The sequence below is a fragment of the Carassius carassius genome, chromosome 23 (assembly GCF_963082965.1).
Source record: "Carassius carassius chromosome 23, fCarCar2.1, whole genome shotgun sequence".
Classification (NCBI taxonomy): Eukaryota; Metazoa; Chordata; class Actinopteri; order Cypriniformes; family Cyprinidae; genus Carassius; species Carassius carassius.
In genome coordinates this window covers 26,591,591-26,617,539 of record NC_081777.1, presented here as the reverse complement: position 1 = coordinate 26,617,539, position 25,949 = coordinate 26,591,591, and the positions used below count along the sequence as shown (strand labels likewise).

At 44.8% G+C, this 25,949-nt stretch overlaps 1 protein-coding gene across 3 annotated transcripts in view; it reads right to left on the bottom strand.

Moving 5' to 3' along the window:
• LOC132101659 (tetraspanin-9-like) overlaps nt 1-25,949 on the bottom strand; it is a 200,173-nt gene that overhangs the window by 71,298 nt on the left and 102,926 nt on the right. For 2 of the 3 annotated variants that reach the window (XM_059506768.1, XM_059506767.1), the window contains exon 3: nt 11,093-11,172. In XM_059506768.1, coding sequence (XP_059362751.1) covers nt 11,093-11,155 — 63 coding nt within the window. In that variant the 5' untranslated portion in view covers nt 11,156-11,172. Of the gene's footprint in view, nt 1-11,092; nt 12,128-25,949 lie in introns of those variants that run through there. The other variant, XM_059506766.1, reaches the window with a different exon arrangement.

Genomic DNA, 25,949 nt, shown 5'->3' with positions numbered 1-25,949 from the left:
TTAAACAAGAAAAGTTATGATTTTGACGGATATGTCTGTGTTTCTATGGTTGCCTTCGTTATGCCCCATACAGCTCTTTGATTTATTTTTGTACAGGTAAAAGGATTTCCTCATGGGGGTAGGCAGGAGAGAGGAAAATAAAATGACAAAATAATTAACTTACATGTCTCTCAAGGTGTATGGAGATTTTCTAAAGATTTCTTGCCCTTAAGGGAGAATTTACTTTTTAACCGGGTCATGAGCTGCTATAAATCACATTGGAAAAAAAAAAAGATTAATTGAATTTATTAAAAAAAAATAAAAATAAGGTAAGTTGTTGCAATCAATTTATTTTATCTAAATTTAAATAAATTTAGTTTACTAACTTTCAACCTTTTTTTTATTTATTACATGTAGCTAAAATAAATAGTTTGCAACCACTTACCTTAAAACATTTATAATTTTTCTTTTCAGTACAGAGGCCAGAAAGGAATAAATAGATCTGCTCTGTTGCCAAGAATTGGCTCAATCTCTTAAAAAGAAGGCCACCCTGCCTACTTCCTCAGGTCCAGAATATAATCATTTATCATATTGCTACCTCTGGGCCTCAGGCCAAAACATGTATATCCAAAAGTACTAAACAAAAAAGGTACAAATAAAGACCAAATAGACCATTAACAGTCACAATAGCTTTAATTCTTGTGTATTTAAGTAATGTGGATTTGTGCAGAACTAATTATATATCAAGATTCTTTACCACTCTATAAAGTCAGACCCCCTGGAAAGAAACATCCCCAACTCATTCAACCATATCCCAGAGCTAATGAGCCCTTCCAGGAGGCAAGAGACAACGGTACAGGAAATCAAAGGTTTTTCCCCAGATACGCAGAAAACCAAGAAGCTAAGTAAATTATGCTAGGGCAAGAAAGTGGTAAACAGCTTTATCTGATGTTCAAACAGAGACTAATAACAAATCTGTTGCATTCGATTCATATTAAATTTGTAGTGCAGACAAAAACCAAAAGGAATAGGAAAATGAAGTGGAACTCCTTGTCATGATTGTTGCCTCAATACAGTCCTCTTTGTGCAGAACTCATTCAGTCTCTTCACTTTATAAAGTGTGTAACAAACACTGTCTGCAGTGTGAAAGACGACAAAACGTACTCGGTTACTAAACGTAACCTCGGTTCTCTCTAGAAGAGCGAACGAGTACTGCGTCTTAGCTAAGACGCTACGGGAAAAGTCTCTTTTCACGAAATACTGAAGCAAAAAATTATCCTTAATTTTGTATTTTTGTAAAGCGCATTTGCAGCAGTACACAGCCATAGGCGAGACGGCTCGCTCGCTCATTGGCTTGTTCTGCGGCAACTGCACAGCCTATCGAGCGCAAGCTTCGCGCCCTTCTTCGTGACTTCCCGCCGAAACGGGTGTGGCCCAACCTATAAAAGGAGCTCGAAAAGGCTGACTCACCTGATTTATTTCATCGCCGAAGCGAACCAGAGTGAATCGTACGCACGGCAGAGAACGCAGTACTCATTCGCTCTTCTAGAGAGAACCGAGGTTACGTTTAGTAACCGAGTACGTTCTCTTACGAGAGCTCTCTCGTACTGCGTCTTAGCTAAGACGCTACGGGAACCCGATGTAAAACGCCGTGCGCGCAGGGATCACACACCAATAAACCTGAAGCAACGCCCAGGATTTACAGTGCACAGTCACCTGAGGGACTCACAGAGAGTCCGGGACAGAAAAGGGGGAAAGCCCTCCGTCCCATATCTAGCAGCATCCGTAGATGCGGCAATATGACATCACACAGCCGAGGCAAGGCCTAACCAATGTGGCAATGCGGGTCTTACGCAATACTGCCCATATAACAGTCGGCAGCGCATAGCGCTCATGAATTCAGAATTCCCCTCAGGGCCCTGATTCTTCTATACCGACAGCAGTCTTGCTTGCAAGGCGGGAACCTCCAGGTTATAGAACCTGATAAATGTAGACGGCGAGGCCCAACCCGCCGCCATACATATATCCTGCAAGGAGATCCCAGTAGACCACGCCCACGACGAGGCGACGCCTCTTGTGGAGTGTGCTCTGACGCCCAACGGGCACTGAAGGCCCCTGGAAGCGTAAGCTAACGCTATGGCGTCAACTATCCATCTGGATAGAGTCTGTCTCGAAACAGCCATTCCTTTGGAACGTCCACCGAACGAGACAAATAGCTGCTCCGTCTGCCGAAAGGCAGCAGAGCGAGACACATAAGCTCTTAAAACCCTGACAGGGCAAAGAAGACTCGAGTCTCCATCCTCCCCTGACACCGGCAGGGCAGACAGGGCAATAACCTGAGCCCGAAACGGTGTGTTGAGGGATTTCGGCACATAACCGTGCCTAGGTTTGAGTATGACCCTTGAGTCATTGGGCCCAAACTCCAAGCACGACTGGCTCACCGAGAGCGTGTGCAAATCACCCACACGCTTCACAGAAGCGAAAGCCAACAAGAATACTGTCTTGAACGACAGATGCTGAAGGCTAACCGAATGGATAGGCTCAAAAGGGGGACCCTTCAAGGCCTCCAAAACCGCCGCGAGGTCCCACATAGGGACTGACGGAGGTCTGGGAGGATTCAGCCTCCTAGCTCCTCTGAGGAACCGGATGACTAAATCGTTCCTTCCTATTGACTGACCGGACGCCGTTTCAGAAAACGCCGCGATGGCCGCCACATAAACTTTGAGCGTGGATGGGGCTCTGCCCTTATCCAACAGCTCCTGTAGGAAGGAGAGGACCTCCGTCACCTCACAACTAAGGGGTGAATAACCTCGAGCTGTGCACCAGCTGGAGAACACCGACCACTTCGAGGCATACAGACGTCTTGTCGACGGAGCTCTAGCCTGAGTGATGGTATTTAGCACTCCCACTGTGAGATCAGCGGGTAACCGTTGAGTGCCCATACATGGAGGGACCACAACTCCGGTTGAGGGTGCCAAATCGAGCCCCTGGCCTGCGAGAGGAGATCTCTCCTCAACGGTACCGGCCATGGGGCGACATCTGCTAATTGCATCAAATCTGGGAACCATGGTTGGTTCTTCCAAAGAGGTGCCACAAGCAGTATTGAACATCTCGTTTCTCTCACCCGTTCTATCACCTGCGGAAGGAGGGAGACGGGAGGGAAAGCATAAAGCGGGCAGCACGGCCATTTCCGTGACAGCGCGCTTTCGTTCTTGGAAAAGAACGCGGGGCAGTGAGCGTTTTCGTGGGACGCAAAGAGGTCCACCTCCGCCATGCCAAATCTCTCCCACAACAGCCGAACTGTTTGCGGGTGTAGAGACCATTCGCCCGTAGGGACATTGCCTCTGGACAGCCTGTCTGGACCCAGATTCTGCAGTACAGGCACATGCACTGCTCTCAGCGAGCGCACGTTGCGTTGAGCCCAAATCAGGAGGCGTTCCGTCAGCCTGTACAGGTTTCGGGACCCGAGACCGCCCTGACGATTTATGTAGGACACCACGGACATGTTGTCCGAACGGACTACGACGTGGTGATCCTTGATATGGGGACAAAAGCGCGTCAGCGCATTCTCCACTGCCAGCATTTCCAGGCAGTTGATATGATGGAGCTTTTCCCGTTCTGACCATAGGCCAAAGGACGGTCTGCCTTCGAGCAGCGCTCCCCATCCCGAAGTGGAGGCGTCTGTCGACACCATTTTCACACTCGGGGAAGTCCCCAGGCTTACACCTGATCGGTACCAGCCGTTCGCTGTCCAAGGTGCTAGAGCCGCAACACAGCTCTGATCGACCTTGAAATGCAGCCTGCCAGACGCCCACGCTCTGCATGGCACCCGAGCCTTCAGCCAGAACTGCAGGGGGCGCATGCGGAGCAGGCCCAGCCGCAGAACCGGAGATGCTGAGGCCATGAGACCCAGCATCTTTTGACAGTGTTTGAGCGACACAGTCGCGCCGCAGCGGAAAGAACTCACTGCGCGCTGAATGCCCATCGTGCGCTGTGGTGACAGTCGCGCCGTCATGGAACACGAGTTCAGAACTATACCCAGAAACAGGATCGTCTGACTGGGGTTCAGCGAACTCCTCGCCCAATTGACACTGAGGCCGAGCTTCTCGAGGTGATCGAGTAAAACGGCCCTGTGGTCCACGAGCTCCGCTCGTGATTGGGCCAGAACCAGCCAGTCGTCCAAATAATTCAGCACTCGTATGCCTCTGAGTCTGAGAGGAGCGAGCGCTGCATCCATGCACCTCGTAAACGTACGAGGAGCTACGGACAAGCCGAATGGCAGGACTGCAAACTGGTATGCCTGGCCCTCGAAGGCGAATCTCAAAAACCGCCTGTGGTTTGACGCTATCTGTATTTGAAAATACGCGTCCTTCAGATCTATTGACATGAACCAGTCCCCTCCGCGAATCTGCGCGAGGAGCTTCCTGGTCGTGAGCATTTTGAAACTGCGTTTCATCAATGCCTTGTTCAGCTGTCTTAGATCCAGTATGGGCCTGAGACCCCCGTCTCTCTTGGGCACCAGAAAGTATCTGCTGTACAGCCCCCCCTCGCTTTGAGCTTGAGACACAGGCTCTACAGCCCCTTTGCTCAACAGTTTTGATATTTCGGCCCGAAGTATGTGTGCTACTTCTGTTTTGACCGTAGTTTCGACGCGCGCTGAGAAGCGCGGTGGGCGTCGAGAAAACTGTAGCGAGTAGCCTCTCTTTATTATGCCTAGCACCCAATCCGAAACCCCTGGAAGCGCTGACCATGCATCTGCATGAATGGCTAAGGGCTGGATGTGACACGCGCTCTGTTGACTGGGCAACGGCGGCGCTCGAGTGTGCTGCGCATCTGAGGCGGGGAGCGCGCTGATCACAGCGGGCAGATCGCTCTTCCTCGACCCCGTTCCGGCGCTTAACCGACTGGAGGGAGGCTGAGCGGGTCCCGTGGGACTCAATATATCTGCGAGTAACTGTGGGCTGCATGTGTGCACTTTTACCACTTCCAACTCGCCGTCTGCCTGTGCAGAATGTACGTGCACGGGCCTCGTTTTTACAGAAGCCCCGCGCCGTAAGTGACATAGTGTATGCGGCGCGCTCGACCGATCTGTGTCGATCTTATGTGCGCCAGCCCTGTGTGCAGGGCTGTGCTTACATGCGGGGATGGGCACTGGGTAGTGGGCATCGTCACTGCATTTAAAGCACCATCGGCCGTGGCCGGACGAGCGTGCACGGGTTTCGTTTTTACAGAAACCACATGACGCGTGTGACATAGTAATTGTGGGCACTGAGGGGTGGGCACGTTTACTATGTAGTGTGCGCGACCGACTTGAGTCGACATTATGAGCGCAGGCCCTGTGTGTAGGGCTGTGCTTACATGTGGAGATGGGCACTGAGGAGTGGGCATCGTCACAACATTTATAGTACCATCGGCCGTGGCCGGAACACCAGAAAAAACACTGTTTTTGTGAAACATCTGGGTAGCCGTGATAACGGCTTTTGTGTGCAGGCAAGCGGGCACTCGTGCAGGCTTGCGCATTGCAGAAGACACTGAGGCAGTCGCAACTCTTGGAACTGCAACAGCGGCGCGCTTGGGTGAGAGCTCGGCCGCAGCGGAACTCGAACACCGGCGCTTTCCCAGCAGTGCTAGGATGCTTTCGGGGCTTCTGGCTTCACGGCAATCCTGTGCACGCACGGCTCCCGTGGCGCGGGGCGACGGCTCGAAGAGCGAGAACGGGGTCCCGAGCTGCGTTGCTGACGCTGTCGTGATGGCGCAGCAGGAGGCGGTGGGCGTGACTGAGAGCTCTGTGGGGCCGGTCTAGAGCGGCTAGCTGCAGAACTGGAGCGCTTCGGCAAGAAGTGCTTGAACGCCTGTGAAGCTTTCTGGTCCTCGGCGAATCTCTCCACAAACTCGTTGACGGAAGATCCAAAGAGGCCGGCAGGAGTTAGCGGAGCGTCAAGAAACGCAGCACGCTCAGACTCCTTGATGTCAGAAAGCGTCAGCCACAAATGCCTCTCAGCCACCGTAGCGGAAGCCATAACCCGTCCCATGGCCTGTGCAGCGGACTTAGTAGCGCGGAGGGAGAGATCCGAAGCACTCCTCAGATCCGCGAGACAGATCGCTTCAGGTCCCATCTCATCCAGCTTGCGGAGAAGATCGCCCTGGAAAATCTGTAGCGTCGCCATGGTGTGTAACGCAGACGCAGCCTGTCCAGCAGCAGAGAATATCCGTGCGAGCAGCGATGACGTCATGCGGCAGGCTTTGGATGGCAACGCCGCCTTAGTCCGCCGTCCAGCAGAGGGCGGGCAAAGGTGCGCTGCTATAGCCTGTTCCACCGGCGGAAGTGACAGGTAGCCTCTGTTCTTAGCACCGTCCAGTGTGGAGAATGCTGACGAAACAGATGAGCGGATTCTCGCCGAGAATGGAGCGTCCCGAGCCTTCGCCACTTCTTCGTGAAGCTCAGGAAGAAAAGGGGCGTGTTTTGAGCTTGAGGAAGAGCGCTCATCCGGAAGATAGCTACCATCCAGCCGGGAACGTGAAGGGGGCGCTGGTGCAGACCACTCGAGGCCGAGGCTCGCCGCGGCCAACGAGAGTACACGCATCAGCTCCTTATCGATATCCCCCCGTCTGCTGGGCCTCTGAGCAGCGGGCGCGAGATCCACGGAGCTCGCCCAACCCTCACTGCCCGAAGCAAGCAGAGAGCACGTGTCTTCTTCCTCCGACGCGGGCCTGAGATCCACTTCCTCCGATGACGCGTCGGCAAGCAGCGGACGCTGAGCATCGGGAAGCGATGCAGGGGAGACCGGCGAAGCAGAGGGAACCGGCGAGCTCGGCCGAGCTGGAGGCGGTTCTGGTAGGCGCTGCGAGCGGCGCTTCTTACGGCGCTGCGGCGCAGCGGATGATGCAGGCTTCGAGAAGGATGCCAGGCGAGTCCTCAGAGTCACCATAGGCATCAACTCGCAATGAGGACATCCGCCATCAGCGAGCGCGAGCGCTGCATGGTCTTCACCCAGACAGGAGACGCAGATGACATGACGATCTCCTTCGCTGAGCGGGGTTCTGCACGAGCCGCACGAAGGCATCTTTAAAAAGACGCAGCTCTTTTGTGAATGTGCGTCGCAGGGCGAACACACACACAGAATATCACAGAACAAGGATTATAAAGGATATGGGCGCCGGATAGCGCAGCAGGAATGGCAGTGGAAGGCGGCGGTGCCAGCGGCTTCAGGATGGCTCGTCCTGCTGATATGCTCTTCCAGACGGCGCTTGCTTCCTCGTGATCCAGCGATGCGTGAGCTTTGCTGAAGAGATGAAAATCAGGTGAGTCAGCCTTTTCGAGCTCCTTTTATAGGTTGGGCCACACCCGTTTCGGCGGGAAGTGGCAAGAAGGGCGCGAAGCGCCCTTATTGGTCTGATGTTGCATCAGCCTGCGCTCGATAGGCTGTGCAGTTGCCGCAGAACAAGCCAATGAGCGAGCGAGCCGTCTCGCCTATGGCTGTGTACTGCTGCAAATGCGCTTTACAAAAATACAAAATTAAGGATAATTTTTTGCTTCAGTATTTCGTGAAAAGAGACTTTTCCCGTAGCATCTTAGCTAAGACGCAGTACGAGAGAGCTCTCGTAAGAGAACTTCTTTAGTGATTCTTCTGAAAATAAAAGCTGCAGATTAACAAACTTGTCAGGAGTATCTGTTGAAGGTGAGAAGAGATTTGTGAAAGTTTGTTAAATTGTGTGCAATTTCCTGCTGCAAAGTACAATTAAAGCCTTTAAATTGATTTTATAAAGAAGTGAAGAAATATAAAGAATGGGTAAGAAAGAAAAAACAGCTTTGTTACCTTGAATGAAAGCTCTGTAGGAAAATATACATAGCTAGTAGGGAGGGTGGAGGGAGTGTACCACTGCCGCAGTGTGGACTTCCACTCTACCGCTCATTCATTCTACAGAAAACACTCCCTTTTCCTTCCCGGAGTACCCTGAGACTGCCACTCACTTTGTGAGCTTTGCAGAAGCACCCACCAGCACCAACATTTCAAACTTCAAAATGTCAACCCAGGTGATTAAATCAACAGGCATCCTAATCTTTTGTTACCTAGAACCAAATGGCAGATAAATCCCCTGCAATCCCTAGAGTGAAACTCAGAATTCATAAGTACAAAGGCGCAAACAAAGAGGCAGCGGCTTTGATAAGGAGCAGCACACCTTTGGAGCAAACTGCTGAGGTGGCAGTACTGTTTGAATAAGAATGTGTTGGATGTAATATGATAATGGCGGAAAAATGAGGCTGTGCATTCAGTCTTTTACAATTGATGTTGTGGTGGGTCATCCTGCTGTAGTGCTTTAGCCAGCCATAAGACTGTAAGAGGATAGGAGGATGAGGACAAAGAAAAACCACAGACCCACTGAAATATTGCTGTGAAATATGGCTCATCCTGATTCAGACAAATTACATCAACTCACCAGAATTAATTGAGGTTGTAATGAACCTGGTGAGCTTACGGTATTCTGAATCCAAGAGACTGTTGGCGCCATTTATGGAGAAGGCATAAAAGAAAGAAGGCCATAAGAAGGCCAAAGCAAAAATTAGTATAGCAAATCAATAATCATTAACAATTAATAGTCGATGTCATTTGAGCTGATGTAATTTTTCAGTTTAATGTGCATAAACAGCTATATAAATGGCAGGATTGAATATTTGGGGCAGGTGCTAGAGGGTCTCCTGAACAAATTATTAAAAAATGAAAAAATATTTAAAATATTTTACAATGTACTGGAATAACATTTGATGAAAAAAGGGCTTTAAAAATGTGGAAAAGAAATCTCTAATAATAATAATAAGAAGAATAATAGTGAGCACTAGAGTGTCTCCTGGGAAAAATATTATTGAAAAATAAAAATGTATTTAAATATTTTACTACGAACTAGAATAACTTTTGTTGTAAAAATGCCTTATAAATGTTATAAAAAAATCTCTAATAATAATAAATAGCAACTTAATACAAAACAAATATTTTTCAGTAAAACAAAGTTTCAGCTTCACAATAACAATACAGTAGTATTATTTTGAAAACAACATGCTATTTATTTTAATTATTAATGCATGTCATAGCAGCAGGGCTGTCTGAGAGGGCTGGTGAAAACAAGGGGATCATCATATTTTAATGACTACATAAAACAGGGATTTGGAAGACAAATAGGAACCTGTAAATTGTCATTATTTGTGCAATTCAGCTTGGTCCCACTGGGGCAGATTACACTCATTCCCCATAAAAAAAAAATGTAGCTAGTCATTTAGACATGGTGAGTCCTGACCATTACAGAGTCAGGAACACAGTGTGACAAAGCTCACCACTAAATGCTCTAATCTGTGCTGATTCCATCCAGCTCAAACCAAGCCAATCCAATCCTAATCCACCTAAGAAAGGTGAGCCAGATGGTCACGAGCAACTGCTGAAGTTGTCCGGTACAGGAGCCCGATGGCATGCCTGAGGTTCCTGCTTCTATTTACCTAGTGCCTCGAGTTACAACCATAAGCTCTGTGAAGCAGCAGCAGGCGGCAGTACCTGGCTCTCTAAAGCGGATGGAGTGACAAGCTTCAAAGTTCCCCAGCATGGTAACCTTGTGATTCCTGGAGAGCCAAAGCAAGAGAAGTGCGGTCCCAGGGGTTTCATGATACAGAGGCACACTCTCCTATGGAGAACACCAAGCTTCAATCGCCATCACTCTCTGAGGCATGTTGTAACCCTAAATCACACACACGCTGGTAACTGCACATGAATAGCTCTTGGACTTGCCGCCCATGTTGGAATGACCTCATGGGACTCAACTCAGGTCGTGTGAAGAATCATTAAAAGAATATTACAACCATAACATCTAAATTACCTCTCAGCAGGAGCTGCACTGCCAGCAGCCAAGTAGTTATTGCTGCTACTACTAATGCAAAGATACTTTCTCCCAACTAACCCTCGTTTTTAGACCTTGTTTCTTAGACAGCGATTCAGGGAATTCAAAATCTCACTGACAGTACGTTGTATCAAAGCTCACAACCTTTGAGCGTAATCTACCGTCTGTTCTCATAGCTATGGAATGGGTTTATGCCCCACTAAGCTGTGGGACCTCTGTGGGGTTGTCACTCTGGGTTTATCTCTAGTGAAAAACAGTAGGATTACACAAGCAAAATGACCTGCTGGGAAAGACTCTAGAACCTGCTCTGTGACACCACCAGGTTTTTCTTCCTTGCACACAAACCTTTAAGACTTAAGTCTTTTCCAAGATTAAAACAAGTCTCTGACTCTGGTAACATGACAGGCCACCCATCCTGAACTACATTTCACAACTTAGCTGGGATTTACTGAAGCTCTGGGATTCATACTCAAACATCTCATCACAGAGACGTGGATGGATGGGGGAAGTATTTTATGCTCTGGCAGACTCCTCACCTCAAATAGTGACTCAGACGTGGCCCAGATATTACTGAGAGTATGAGTGTGAGGTGAACATTGCTAGTTTATGGGATTAACGTTTATGCATGAGTGCCTCTGCACAAAAGGCTCAGCCCAATGTCCTACATACACTCTCTCCCATCTGATTTTAATCCACTACATCCATATTTCTGAGATACTGTATTCTTCAGAAACTATCCATCATTGATCAACAGCAACCCATAAAACACCCAAAAAAAATGAATAAAATGCAAGGGAACAATTTAACAGACCATGTTTGTTGAAGCAATAAAAAAAACTAAATGCATTTAACTTAACATTTAAGTTTCTCACTTCAGTTCCCAACAAGTTGTTAGGAGTATATCGATCTTACTGCAAACATCACAGCCTCTCGTAAAAGTGGGAGTGTTGCAGTCTTTCCCAGGGAGCCCCAAGAGACTCAAAGGCAGCCAGAAATAGTAGCAAGAATGTAAACGAGAGCATAGCTAGCCTGACGTAACATAGGAAAAACACATGACAGGAAAGTCCCATTACCGGCATGAGTCGCTCTGAAGAGCATGCACCATGACATCTCAATGTGCACTTGTTACAATTAGTGAGCTCGTAACCAAATTCTGACCAAACTGTCAGTACCTCACTACCTGTGGAGGAAGAACAAAGCAGAAGTCAAGGAAATTCAAAATGTGACTTACCCAGAAGATGAGGTTGAAGATGAACATCATGTATTTCAGACAGCACAGGCAGCCTCTAGCCATGTTGCACTTCTTGAACTCTAGAAGGAACACAAAGGATAGATCCAGATAAAAGACCACGTATTTGCTGCCTTTTGGAGACTTGTAGTTATTGTTGCCTTTGTCGTCGCCGGACGCCCCACTTTGAGCAGTGGTTTGTGCACGTGGACCAGTGGACCCGTAAAAGGCACCGGCGGTAAAGCCTCGTCCTCCGAATGGCCGTCCAGAGGTGGAGGCTTGGGCAAAGTCTGAGTCGTGGCTATCCACAGAGGGACTACGGTGAATGGCAGATTCCTCACTACTTGACTTCTCCATGCTCTGGAATGGAAGCCTCGTTCTTTATTTCATTCTCTATCATGTCTCTCAGAATAGCCCTTGAACAGAACCTTGAACTTGCGCTCTAGTGCTCCAAAAAGTGCTAATCTTTCTCTTTCACACAAAAGATCAGGATTAAGCCAATCAGACAGCAGCTTTGCAAAATCACTCTAGTGGATGTGGCAGCCCCGTAGCCTTGCTGTAATATCCAGAAGTGCAACTCCCACAAGCAGGTGCACGCTGAGTGTAACTGAAGTTTCAGCAGTATTACTTCACCTCTACGCCCCTCGTTACCCCTCTAAAAGAGCGTTCACCCTCAGCCCAAGCAATGTCCGGCTTTGTTCAGCTGCTGCTCGATCCGACACTCCTGCCTGCTGACCTCAGCTCTGCCTTTCCACGAGGAGTTGATGAGTTCCCACAGCCTTCTAACTTCCACCCCCGTTTTCCTCTCAGGATTCTTTGCTCTGAGAGACTCTCTAGAGCTCTCTCTATTTTTTTTATCCTCGTTTGCCTGAATCAATCACGCTGCTGTGATTTAACAAGCCTCTGGCAGAGCATGCTGTTCCTTGCTCCTCTCCTCCTCTTTCTGTCTGTGCTCTCAGTCACTGCTCTGGTGCTGATCTGCGCTATTATCAGCAGCCGCATCTAGTGGGCATTCCCTCCCAACCTAACGCTGAGCTCTCATCTCTTTCTCTCTCTCTCTGCCTGTACTCCACTCAGCCCCTCCCCTTACATTCAGACCACCAATAAGACAGCAGCTGCTGGTGCTAGGCCCCTCCCCCAGCTGATACAGCAGCTTTAATGTGCTTATCATCACTGTGCTTTATGCCTATACAAGTTAGGTGCTGTCAACTGCACTGGCTGGCCAGGGGCAAGTCTGGGAGGGCAACTATGAATTTAAAAAAATCATGAGCTGATGTTGAAAGGTTGGGGAGGGGGTTGGTTGGTGACAGGAGATGAATATGAGACCAAGCACGTGGCTGCACATTTGACAAGTGAGCATGTCAATAAAAAAGGAGCTTTGAGTTGCAATATATGCAAAAATAAAACTCAGAATTTAACCATTTCCCAGTCACCCGTAAGTTGCATGTAGAGAAATGAGGCAGTTATGTGAAACTTGTGAGCATATGTGGAGGTTGGTGCATGACTGGTGTTTACAACTTTAAAACCTTTTATCCATGCTCTCCCGTTGCCGTGTAAGGAGCACGGGTAAATTGGCAGTGCATCAGTCTCAGGAATTATAGCACCATTTCAAGCATGGACATTGGATATAAGCTTGGACATACTTAAGGCTTTTCTGCATAATGTAAGGGTTACATCTTAAGTACCTGATGCATGCCGTGCACTTACAGGAAACTTATTTTATACATAATAAAGAATGTAAATGTGAACTGTTTCAATGTCCTTTAAAAGTCAAGTAAATGGTCAATTAGGTGATTTAACGTTTGAAATAGTACATGGTTCTTTTTAGAGAAAGAAGTAGCCATCTGCTAATTAATAACGTGATTTACATGATCAAATATCATTTTAATTTTAGCAAAATTTCAGATTTGTTTATATTACATTGTGATTGCACCATCAGACCAGTCTATGTTCTCTCTGTCCATATTCACTTGAACAAAATTACTTATTTGCCTCTTCTGAATGAATAGGTGGTTTGAAAAATAATGCTTTTTATGTCTTTTATGCCTAACATTGAAAAGGTGATGGAGAGAGTGAGTTAGGGCATAGGACAGGAACATGACGCATGCCGGATTATTACATATATCTCTGTGAAAACAACTGTTCAAACTAGTTTTTAGGTAAATATATTTCCTCTAAATAAAAAATAACGCTAAATCATCTTTGCTTAATGTAGTTTGATTAAAAAAAATGTATGTAATAAAAATGGTGCATGCTCAGCTATTACTATTGCTCATACTTGGCTTAAAATAAAATAAAATGGTGCATGTTGAGTTAATACTATATTGCTCATACTTAGGTTATAATGAAATGAAATAAAGGGGCATACTGAGCTATCACTAGGCTATGGCTCATACTTGGGTTAACGATTTTTTAGGTTGATTTTATGAAAAGTTGAATTGGCCTTTTTGTAGCAAAATGCAACAATCCATAATTTTCCAGAACCTCTTGTCATTCCAATTCAAATTCCAATTCAACCTCTTGAGGGTCAGGGATGTAACAAATGCAATTCCAAATCCAATTTACAAATGGAAAGGGAGCCAATTTTTAAAATGTGAATATTGCACAACCATATTTTCGATGTAAAAAACCCTTAGTCTTGCAACACATATCTAGGGAGAAGAATATCATAGAGACTTGAGGGTCGGCCACAAACCAAATGGTGCAAGTGACTTTTTTTTTTTCCAGTAAGCACCCCTCAGGTTTTCCTCAGGAAATAGATCTAGTTCACTTTGCTGTCACGCCTCAGAGACCCTGGACTAAATGGTCAGTAGGCACTAATGAAGCATTTCAAACTGCAAGTGTGAAATGGTTAATTTGGCTACTTAAATCAGCGAATCAGTCAACTGTCATCGATCGTTGTTTCATCACAATACTGCCTTTAATTTACTTGGCTTTTTTCTGCAGATATCCACAGTGCACCCTGCATTTAGTAGCATGATTCACAGCTTTAAAAAGCCCCTAATATCAATGCTACTGACAGCTCTGTGGAAGGTCTTGATTGAAGAATCGGGCTTTATACAGAGCTGGAAACCCCATGTGGAAATCTACGAAATGCAGAGCCTTTCAGGTTGAAGTCTTCAGTCTGCTAATGACTGATTCAATATCGCTTGCTTCAATGCTGGCACGCGGACTGACGGGCATTCATTTGGCCAACCCTCGGGCCATCTACTCCTGATTCTGTCCTGTTCAGAGAGCACACGCTCAAGACCACTCACTGAATTCGATACCCACAAGAGAGCATGCTCATACCGACTTACAAAAAACACACAAGCAAGCACGAGTTGTCTTGTAGGCATGCATGTGCACACACACACACAAACACACACACACACACACACACACACACACACATAAAAGTTGACTCTAAAGTTTTGGAAGAATGGTGGTGGCAAAGATTGATAAAACTGCAATTTACAGCCCTGGCCTAAAGCTTCAGACATGCATTTGTATGGACAAGTAACATTATACAAATTTTCCCTATTACAGTAATATCTATATATTACACAATATTTATACATATTATTGTACTTTAGTTCAAATATACAAATTTAAATGTAAAGAAAAAAAGAAAAAATGTAATGGTCCCAAAACAGGCTCTCTATTTTTTTTTATTAACCATGAAAAACCTGTCAAAAATGTTTCCCATATGGCACAGACTTAAAAGATAGTTTATTATTTGCTTAAATTTGAATTTAGGGAAGTTTTCAGAGTAACTGACCTCAGGAACAATAGGAAAAAATTGTAAGATAACTTACGATTTACAACAAGTATTTGACAATCCACATAAAATACTATAAATATAGATAGCAAAACTTGTGAATGAGTTTCTTAGAATTCATAGTGAAATCTACTATATATTAGATAATATATGCACCCAATTAAAACATATTAATGCTTTCAAACCTTTATGATTTATTACCACATAAAGTTCAGTAATCAACTGTGGAAGGATGCTACCAGAAGACCCTGTGTGACACACTGATTATACTTTAATTGAAATATATGTTTCTCATTCCATGCCATAATCCAAAAGCCTTTTGTTTTGTTTTTTCCTTCACACAATAAATATCTGAAAGATATTCTAACATTAATGAATATTGATAGAGTTCTAATTAGTAATTTAATTGTGTGTGTGTGTGTGTGTGTGTGTGTGTGCTTATGTGTGTGTGCATGTTACTCTGACAGCTTCAATTAACACATACAAGAAGGAACTCAGAGATCAAACGTCAAGTAAAGAGAATTAGGGAGAAGAAAAAGTGAATTTAGGCCATCCTGCTATGATACAATAATGCAAACCCCATGCCAATGTGAATCAATGGAGCCTACATGCCTACAAAACACAGAGTGATCTCCGCCTCAGTAGTTCCCTTTTTTGACAGTTCACTCCACAAAAGGCCAAACAGTCGGACCAAACAGTGGGGGAAGAAGATTCTTCTAAGACCCACTGAGAATCATTAAGAAAAAAAACAAGTTCAAAGTCTGCCTAAGTGGATTATTGTAAAGCTACATGGTAGAGTGATTAGACAGACATAAAAAAGATAGATGCACACGCAGAACCTTATCTCCACTCGCTTAAATCTTAATTTGTTGCTTTCATAAGTTGAATATTTTTAATTGCACTGCAGTTGATATCTGTGCTAGCTTTCCCAAGACATTATCTGAGAAATTAGGCAATCTAATTGTGCTGCAAAGAGGATGGAATTGTGTTTAGGTCATCTGTAAAAGCTTCATTACTGAATGGAACTCTAAATAGTTGAGAATAGAGCTATTAAAGACTTTGCCTGTTGAGTTTAGGTGAAACACATTTCTTGGCCAAGCACAGGCAAAACCACTAGGAATCACCTGCTGAACTTTTAAAATCAAAATGCACTACAGAAATTGAACTGGAATGAATCCAGTACCTGTCAAAATAGATTTCCATATGACTAAAACCAATTTGATATGGCTTATTATCCACTTCACATACCTACAGCAGATTCCATTAGAATTATAACTTCTCAAAAGGGCTTCTGACCTCAGCAGCTGAGAGAAAGATTCAAAAACAAGTTACATTTAAGGAAGACAATTAAAAGGCATAAATTCATTCAAGGTCAAGGCCTTTTTCTTGAACTATACATAATCTATTCAGAAAACCTATTTCAAAGCAAAGGGTAAGACCTCAGAAATATCAAAAGCTATTTTTTTCTGTTTTAACCATTTTAAACATCAACAGTCGTGGCCAAAAGTTTTGAGTATTACATAAATATTGGAAATTGGAAAAGTTGCTGCTTAAGTTTTTATAATAGCAATTTGCATATACTCCAGAATGTTATGAAGAGTGATCAGATGAATTGCATAGTCCTTCTTTGCCATGAAAATTAACTTAATCCCAAAAAAACCTTTCCACTGCATTTCATTGCTGTCATTAAAGGACCTGCTGAGATCATTTCAGTAATCGTCTTGTTAACTCAGGTGAGAATGTTGACGAGCACAAGGCTGGAGATCATTATGTCAGGCTGATTGGGTTAGAATGGCAGACTTGACATGTTAAAAGGAGGGTGATGCTTGAAATCATTGTTCTTCCATTGTTAACCATGGTGACCTGCAAAGAAACGCGTGCAGCCCTTCATTGCGTTGCATAAAAATGGCTTCACAGGCAAGGATACTGTGGCTACTAAGATTGCACCTAAATCAACAATTTATAGGATCATCAAGAACTTCAAGGAAAGAGGTTCAATTCTTGTAAAGAAGGCTTCAGGGCATCCAAGAAAGTCCAGCAAGCGCCAGGATGGTCTCCTAAAGAGGATTCAGCTGCGGGATCGGAGTGCCACCAGTGCAGAGCTTGCTCAGGAATGGCAGCAGGCAGGTGTGAGCGCATCTGCACGCACAGTGAGGCCAAGACTTTTGGAAGATGGCCTGGTGTCAAGAAGGGCAGCACTTCTCTCGAAGACACTTCTCTTAAAAAAAAAACATCAGGGACAGATTGATCTTCTGCAGAAAGTATAGTGAATGGACTGCTGAGGACTGGGGCAAAGTCATATTCTCCGATGAAGCCCCTTTCCGATTGTTTGGGGCATCTTGAAAAAGGCTTGTCTGGAGAAGTAAAGGTGAGCGCTACCATCAGTCCTGTGTCATGCCAACAGTAAAGCATCCTGACACCATTCATGTGTGGGGTTGCTTTTCATCCAAGGGAGTGGGCTCACTCACAATTCTGCCCAAAAACACAGCCATGAATAAAGAATGGTACCAAAACACCCTCCAACAGCAACTTCTTCCAACAATCCAACAACAGTTTGGTGAAGAACAATGCATTTTCCAGCACGATGGAGCACCGTGACATAAGGCAAAAGTGATAACTAAGTGGCTCGGGGACCAGAATGTTGAAATTTTGGGTCCATGGCCTGGAAACTCCCCAGATCTTAATCCCATTGAGAACTTGTGGTCAATCCTCAAGAGGCGGGTGGACAAACAAAAACCCACTAATTCTGACAAACTCCAAGAAGTGATTATGAAAGAATGGGTTGCTATCAGTCAGGATTTGAGCCAGAAGTTGATTGAGAGCATGCCCAGTCGAATTGCAGAGGTCCTGAAAAAGAAGGGCCAACACTGCAAATACTGACTCTTTGCATAAATGTCATGTAACTGTCGATAAAAGCCTTTGAAACGTATGAAGTGCTTGTAATTATATTTCAGTACATCACAGAAACAAATGAAACAAAGATCTAAAAGCAGTTTAGCATCAAACTTTTTGAAAACTAATATTTATGTAATTCTCAAAACTTTTGGCCACGATTGTAGAGTGGTGCAATAATCACATGAATAAGGCCTTGAAAATGCACTGTTCAGAAACATTTGTTATTGTGTTGTGTACGTATGCAGGTGTGACAACAAAAAGAGCCCCAATCTAGACCACACAGAACTCTGAACAAACAAATGACTGTCACACATTTTGCGCCTAATAACAGATAGTCTCCATAAAGTCTGGCAATTGTAAGAACAGCATCTCAACAAAGGTTATATTTAGAAATTCACGTTAAATGTCTCTTCTCAAACACAAGCGAACAATCTCTTTACTCAAGTCAGATGTCGATTTCATGTGATATTTGCTGGTAAGCCTGGTGATGTCTGGATGCAGACGAGTCGATAACAAGGTTCTCGCTCATTATCTACAGATTCAAGAGAGGGAAAATTAGGAGTTTATTATGTGATCAATTCTATGCATTCAAATACAGGGCATCGATCAATCAATAAGCCAAAGAAAACAAGATGTTGTTCTTTGTCACTGTTGGGAACGTTACTTTAAAAAAGTAATTAGTTATAGTTACTCACTACTTGTTCCAAAAAGTAGTTATTAACTGAATTACTCTATAATAAAAGTAACTCGTTACCAGGGAAAGTAACTATTTGCGTTACTGTAAAAAAAAAAAAGTTGCTATGTGTCAAAGAATTTGTATTTTTTTTTTGCAGTTTTCACAAGTCAGTTGAAATGAGAAGAACAGACAGGTGTTCGTACATAACTATCGATATTTATTGCACGTCAACCGACAGCAAGAGTTTTATCCTGCACTTCAAGTATTATCTTTGTAAGAAAAGTGTTTTTGGCCACTAGCTTTGTATATATGCGTGTCACACATTACATGTAGGCTACACATTACATGCACGTTCTTGCCTTTGACCACAATGAACTTGAATAAGTGCTTATATCTCCACCTTGAAAATGCCAACTTTTCATCGGATTGCTCCTGACTCGCCATCTCTGCTGCTGCTTCAAATCTCTGTTTAGCTGTTGCGTGTGTGTGTGTGTGTGTGTGTGTGTGTGTTTGGTGCCGCTGGCGCGTGGCTACCATGAAACGCATGACTCTGCCTTAGCCAATCATAATCGCTTATCTCGTTATCAATTAACCCACCTCCTCACTCACTGTATGAGCCAGGGGAGCGTTCGGATTACATAGTTTATTAAATCAATGCATAGTAACGCACCGCATTTAACGTCCAGTAATGTTAACGGCGTTGTAACGACGGGAAAAGTAATTAGTTAGATTACCCCATTACTGAAAAAATAACGTCGTTACCTAACACCGTTCTTTTAAACGGCGTTATTCCAAACACTCTTCTTTGTAATGCATACAATGCTGGTTTGATCATGCTTAATAAATTGAACTTTTTGGAGGAATACTGAAATACCAGCACCATTTATTGGTTTACATTATTATTATTTTGTTTTATTATTAATCATTTTAAATTACTGTGACACTATAATAAAAGTATATTTTCACATTGTCAGCTAATCTTAAAGCATACTTCAGATTGTCAGTTTGAAATCGAGTTTACTCCAAACTCTTCAGCAGGCAGTATGACTCCATGACCTCGGACCTCTAAGCAAACACGAATGGCACTGGGAGACAAACGACAAGACTGGGCCTCCTGTCAGCTCCGAACTGACAAAGCAGCAGACCACACAGGTAGGCAGGGTGAGAGAGCAAGAGAATGTGAATGAAAGAACAAAGGAAACATGGACCCGGCACCTCAGTCTCCAGCTTAAATGGTAAACCCGCAGCCCCATCCATCAGCGTAACAGCAGATAAGCATGTAAGAGAGCGAGAGGACAGAACAACCTAAACAAAGTAGAGCAAACAAACTTCAACCCAACATTAGCATTTACAGCCTCAGAGGAAACGCTTGGCCTGCGAAACATAACTAAAGTTGACTTTGTTCAACCACTGTATATGAATTCTCTAATAAACAAGTTGAAAATGCCTGAAGCATGTGTAGATTAATGAGCAAAGCATGGCTTTCCACTTTTTGGTCAAGAGAGACTTCTCATACCTTTACGTCAACGGATCAGGGAGTCAATGCATAATAATAGTGTCTATGCACAAATCATTCACTATTATGAATAATTGCACATGAGGAAAAAAACCCACTCAGTCAAAGATGTTGGCTATTCATTCACTGAGTTTAATTGATGTTCACAGAGCGTATGCTGAAAAATTACATTTCGATAAAAGTGTTATGCACCCTACGACATGGAGACATACTGAATGTTGAACACAGCCTACAAACTGTGTACATAAATGGTCAATTAAAACAGCATAGCTGGTAAAATGTTCAGCAAACTGGACATCAAAAAAATGTTGTCCAGAAGGGGTTTATTTCGAGACAATGACCGGCTAACTGTACATTTTCCTGCTAATTACATGCCTGCTTACCACATAAATACTGTATGGACATAGATGAGAATTATTGATTTGAGCTGAAATTCTGTTATTTTATACAGATTAGTGGTTGGGAGAACCTCATAAGTGAGCAAAATGTAAAGCTCTACATAGACAACAACCCCGTATGCAAAAAAATTCCCACAATTCACTTAATTTCAATTAAGTATGATGTTAGAATGTTGCTAAGCTAACGTGTAACATTTTAATAAACAAAAATGCACTGCACACACAAATATTGCATAAAATAATACAAACCCGATTCCAAAAAAGTCGGGACACTGTACAAATTGTGAATAAAAACAGAATGCAAAAGATGTGGAAGTTTCAAATTTCAATATTTTATTCAGAATACAACATAGATGACATATCAAATGTTTAAACTGAGAAAACGTATCATTTTAAGGGAAAAATAAGTTGATTTTAAATTTAATGGCATCAACACATCTCAAAAAAGTTGGGACAAGGCCATGTTTACCACTGTGTGGCATCCCCTCTTCTTTTTATAACAGACTGCAAATGTCTGGGGACTGAGGAGACAAATTGCTCAAGTTTAGGAATAGGAATGTTGTCCCATTCTTGTCTAATACAGGCTTCTAGTTACTCAAGGTCTTCTTTCTTTGTCGCATCTTCCTCTTTACGATGCACCAAATGTTTTCTATGGGTGAAAGATCTGGACTGCAGGCTGGCCATATCAGTGCCCGGATCCTTCTATGCAGTCATGATGTTGTAATTGATGCAGTATGTGGTCTGGCATTGTCATGTTGGAAAATGCAAGGTCTTCCCTGAAAGAGACGACATCTGGGTGGGAGCATATGTTGTTCTAGAACTTGGATATACCTTTCAGCATTGATGGTACCTTTCCAGCCCATGCAACACGCACTCATGCAAACCCATACCATCAGAGATGCAGGCTTCTGAACTGAGCGCTGATAACAACTTGGGTTGTCCTTGTCCTCTTTAGTCCGGATGACATGGCATCCCAGTTTCCCAAAAATAACATCAAATTTTGATTCGTCTGACCACAGAACAGTTTTCCACTTTGCCACAGTCCTTTTTTGACCTAGAGTTTTAGCCAGCAATGGCGAATGGCCCGTTGGATTGTGTTCACTGACAATGTTTTCTGGAAGTATTCCTGAGGCCATATTGTGATTTCCATTACAGTGGCATTCCTGTTTGTGATTCAGTGCTGTCTAAGGGCTCGAAGATCATGGGCATCCAGTATGGTTTTTCGGCCTTGACCCTTAAGCACAGAGATTTTTCCAGATTCTCTGAATCTTTGGATGATATTATGCACTGTAGCCAATTGACCTAATAAGTTGTAATTATTATTAGTCCTCCAGCTGTTCCTTATATGTACATTTAACTTTTCCAGCCTCTTATTACTACAACGGTCTCAACTTTTCTGGAATGTGTAGCTCTCATGAAATCCAAAATGAGCCAATATTGGCATGACATTTCAAAATGTCTCACTTTGAACATTTGATATGTTATCTATATTCTATTGTGAATAAAATATAAGTTTGAGATCTGTAAATTATTCCATTCCTTTTTAACTCACAATTTGTACAGTGCCCCAACTTTATTGGAATCGGGTTTGTAGATTAGATGCATTCATTTCAAGTTTATTTGTATAGCGCTTTTCATGATGCAAATCATTGCTGTAACAAGGAGTCGGAGGCGTTCGGATCCATATGCAGCATTTATTAAACAGAATGTTCATACAGGCAGAGATCAGGAATGTCGTCAGGTGTGACTTGGTTCCTGAGGATCGACTGTGACTTGACTTGTTTCCTGAAGAACGACTGTGACTTGACTCGGTCCTTGAAGATCACCGGTGACTTGACTCTGTCCTTGAAGATCACCGGTGACTTGACTCGGTCCTTGAAGATCACCGGTGACTTGACTCGGTCCTTGAAGATCACCGGTGACTTGACTCGGTCCTTGAAGATCACCGGTGACTTGACTCGGTCCTTGAAGATCACCGGTGACTTGACTCGGTCCTTGAAGATCACCGGTGACTTGACTCTGTCCTTGAAGATCACCGGTGACTTGACTCTGTCCTTGAAGATCACCGGTGACTTGACTCTGTCCTTGAAGATCACCGGTGACTTGACTCTGTCCTTGAAGATCACCGGTGACTTGACTCTGTCCTTGAAGGCCACCGGTGACTTGACTCTGTCCTTGAAGGCCACCGGTGACTTGACTTGACTCTGAAAGGTCAACGGTAACTAGCCTTGGCTCTGGAAAGTCCATGGTAACTAGTCCTGACTCTGGAAGGTCAACGTTGACTAGCCTTGATTCTGGAAGGTCAATGGTGACTAACCCTGACTCCGGAAGGTCAAAGGTGACTAGCCCCGACTCTGGAGGGTCCACGAGCACCTGACTAGACTCTGGAGGGTCAACCGGAACCTGACTCGACTCTGAAAATTCACCTGACTCGACTCTGGAAGGCCAACAGGAACTAACCCTGACTCTGGAAGGTCGACGGTGACTAACCCTGACTCTGGAAGGTCGACGGTGACTAACCCTGACTTTGGAGGGTTCATGAGCACCTGAGAGTTCACTGGAACCTGACTCGACTCTGGAGAGTTCACTGGAACCTGACCCGACTCTGGAGAGTTCACTGGAACCTGACCCGACTCTGGAGAGTTCACTGGAACCTGACCCGACTCTGGAGAGTTCACTGGAACCTGACCCGACTCTGGAGAGTTCACTGGAACCTGACCCGACTCTGGAGAGTTCACTGGAACCTGACCCGACTCTGGAGAGTTCACTGGAACCTGACCCGACTCTGGAGAGTTCACTGGAACCTGACCCGACTCTGGAGAGTTCACTGGAACCTGACCCGACTCTGGAGAGTTCACTGGAACCTGACCCGACTCTGGAGAGTTCACTGGAACCTGACCCGACTCTGGAGAGTTCACTGGAACCTGACCCGACTCTGGAGAGTTCACTGGAACCTGACCCGACTCTGGAGAGTTCACTGGAACCTGACCCGACTCTGGAGAGTTCACTGGAACCTGACCCGACTCTGGAGAGTTCACTGGAACCTGACCCGACTCTGGAGAGTTCACTGGAACCTGACTCGACTCTGGAGAGTTCACTGGAACCTGACTCGACTCTGGAGAGTTCACTGGAACCTGACTCGACTCTGGAGAGTTCACTGGAACCTGACTCGACTCTGGAGAGTTCACTGGAACCTGACTCGACTCTGGAGAGTTCACTGGAACCTGACTCGACTCTGGAGAGTTCACTGGAACCTGACTCGACTCTGGAGAGTTCACTGGAACCTGACTCGACTCTGGAGAGTTCACTGGAACCTGACTCGACTCTGGAGAGTTCACTGGAACCTGACTCGACTCTGGAGAGTTCACTGGAACCTGACTCGACTCTGGAGAGTTCACTGGAACCTGACTCGACTCTGGAGAGTTCACTGGATCCTGTCACTGATCAATGGTGACCTGACTAGACTCTGGAAAGTCGACAGGGACCTGACTTGACTCTGAAAAAAGTCGACGTGGCTGGCGGCCATCTTGTGCAGTGTCGCTGGGCTGGTGGCCATCTTGTGCAGTGTCGCTGGGCTGGCGGCCATCTTGTGCAGTGTCGCTGAGCCGGCGGCCATCTTGTGCAGTGGCGCTGGGCTGGCGGCCATCTTGTGCAGTGGCGCTGGGCTGGCGGCCATCTTGTGCAGAGGCTCTGGGCTGGCGGCCATCTTGTGCAGAGGCGCTGGGCTGGCGGCCATAACAGGACAAGGCTCAGGAGTGGTGGATACTGCAAAAGTGCTGTGTTCCTCCTCCACAACACCCACAGTATATGCAGAGCTGCTCAGTTGGAGTGCCAGATCAATATAATACTGCAGAGTCCAGTGAGGATCATGCAAAGGCATGAGTGAGCCAAGCGGCTCAGATAGGCCACCACGGAAAAATATCATCAGGCACATCTCGTCCATGATAGATAAATGGGCAAACTCAAAGTTCTTCACATAGTCCTCGATGGGCCTAATTCCCTGACGTAAACGCATAAGTTGGCTTACTGGATTCATGGCTGACCTGGATTTACTCCTTAAAGCTGCTGGATCCTGGTTTGGCAAAGTCTTCTGTAACAAGGAGTCGGAGGCGTTCGGATCCATATGCAGCATTTATTAAACAGAATGGTCATACAGGCAGAGATCAGGAATGGCATCAGGTGTGTCAGGTGTGTCAGGGATAACCAGAATCGTAATCAGAAACAAGCAGGGATCGGGACAGGCAGCGGAGAATCAGAGTCGGAATAAACAGTCCAAAGGTCAAAACACAGGAATAATAAACACAGGGAAAACGCTCGGAAATGTCAGACTGGCTAAACAAGACTTCGCAGTGAGTGAGAGTGAGTGTGCTGCTTTTATGTGTGTGTGTGTGTGTAAATGAGGTGCAGGTGTGGCAAGGAAATTGGCTGATGAATGAGGTGCAGGTGTGGCAGGGTGATTGTGATGCAGTGACTCATGGGTAATGTAGTTCGGGTGTGGTGCAACAGTTTGAGAGGTGCTAGTGTCCAAGTGACAACTGGTGGTGAATGGGTGGAATGGTCCTGACTGGAGTGCCCTCTACTGAAGCTCATGGGCACTCCATCTAATGATCGTGACAATTGCAAAGCAGCTTTACAGGAAATTAAAGTTTTTACATTACATTTAGTATTGGCTTATCAGTAGTGACTCTCTCAAGTTGATGTCCATATGACAGAAATGTATGGTAAAAATCAAGCAGTTAGTTAATGTCGTGTAATCAAACAGATGGTGAACACTAATTAACAGCAAAGGTTATACGTTGATGCATCAAATTATTTAATACATCTCAGAAATTAATTTGTTAAAATTAAGATGCCAAACTTTTGTTATTCTGGAAGAGACTTTGCATCAGTAGTGGACAAAATTAATTTGCAATGGTGCTTCCGTACACTGTGAAAAATAATATGCATAAAACTGTACCGTTATGGGTTAAACCGCTTGTGACGGGGGAAATACCCTCTGAGGTACATCTCTGTAGCTTATCTACCCTTAATGTGCGTATATTAGCTTGTATTGGGATTTAGACACAAAGTTGTTTTCCGGTCCCTTTCTCTCTCTGCACCTCTCTGGAGGAATCGGCTGCCAACCTCCACCTGAGCTATACAGAAATCATCACAACTTTTAAGCAACATCTAAAGAAATACCTTTTCTGCCAACACTTAACTCCACAATCCTAAACCAATGGGATACTAGCTCGAGCTTGTTTCCTAATCTAGCTGTAAATGAGGAATCATATACCGCAAAACTTATTGGCTCTGTGACAAATTGTTTATGGTTTTCTATTGCAAGAAGCTTTGGATAAAAGCATCTGCTAGATGCAAAAATGTAAATGTAGATAAAGTACAACTGTGCAACTCTGAGGGCACTGCCCGAGTGACAAGCTAACTGAAACTTCTTATTTCCCCTGACTGTTTAGGGGAGCTTCTAGTTCTTGGAATAAAGCAATAGCCAAGAAAAGAATTACCAAGAACATTCAATCTACTGCTTCACTGTTAAAAAGCAGGCCATCTCAGACATCCATTTATGAATGATGAAATCTGACAGAAACAGCACATATGCTTTCCCAGCACACATTACT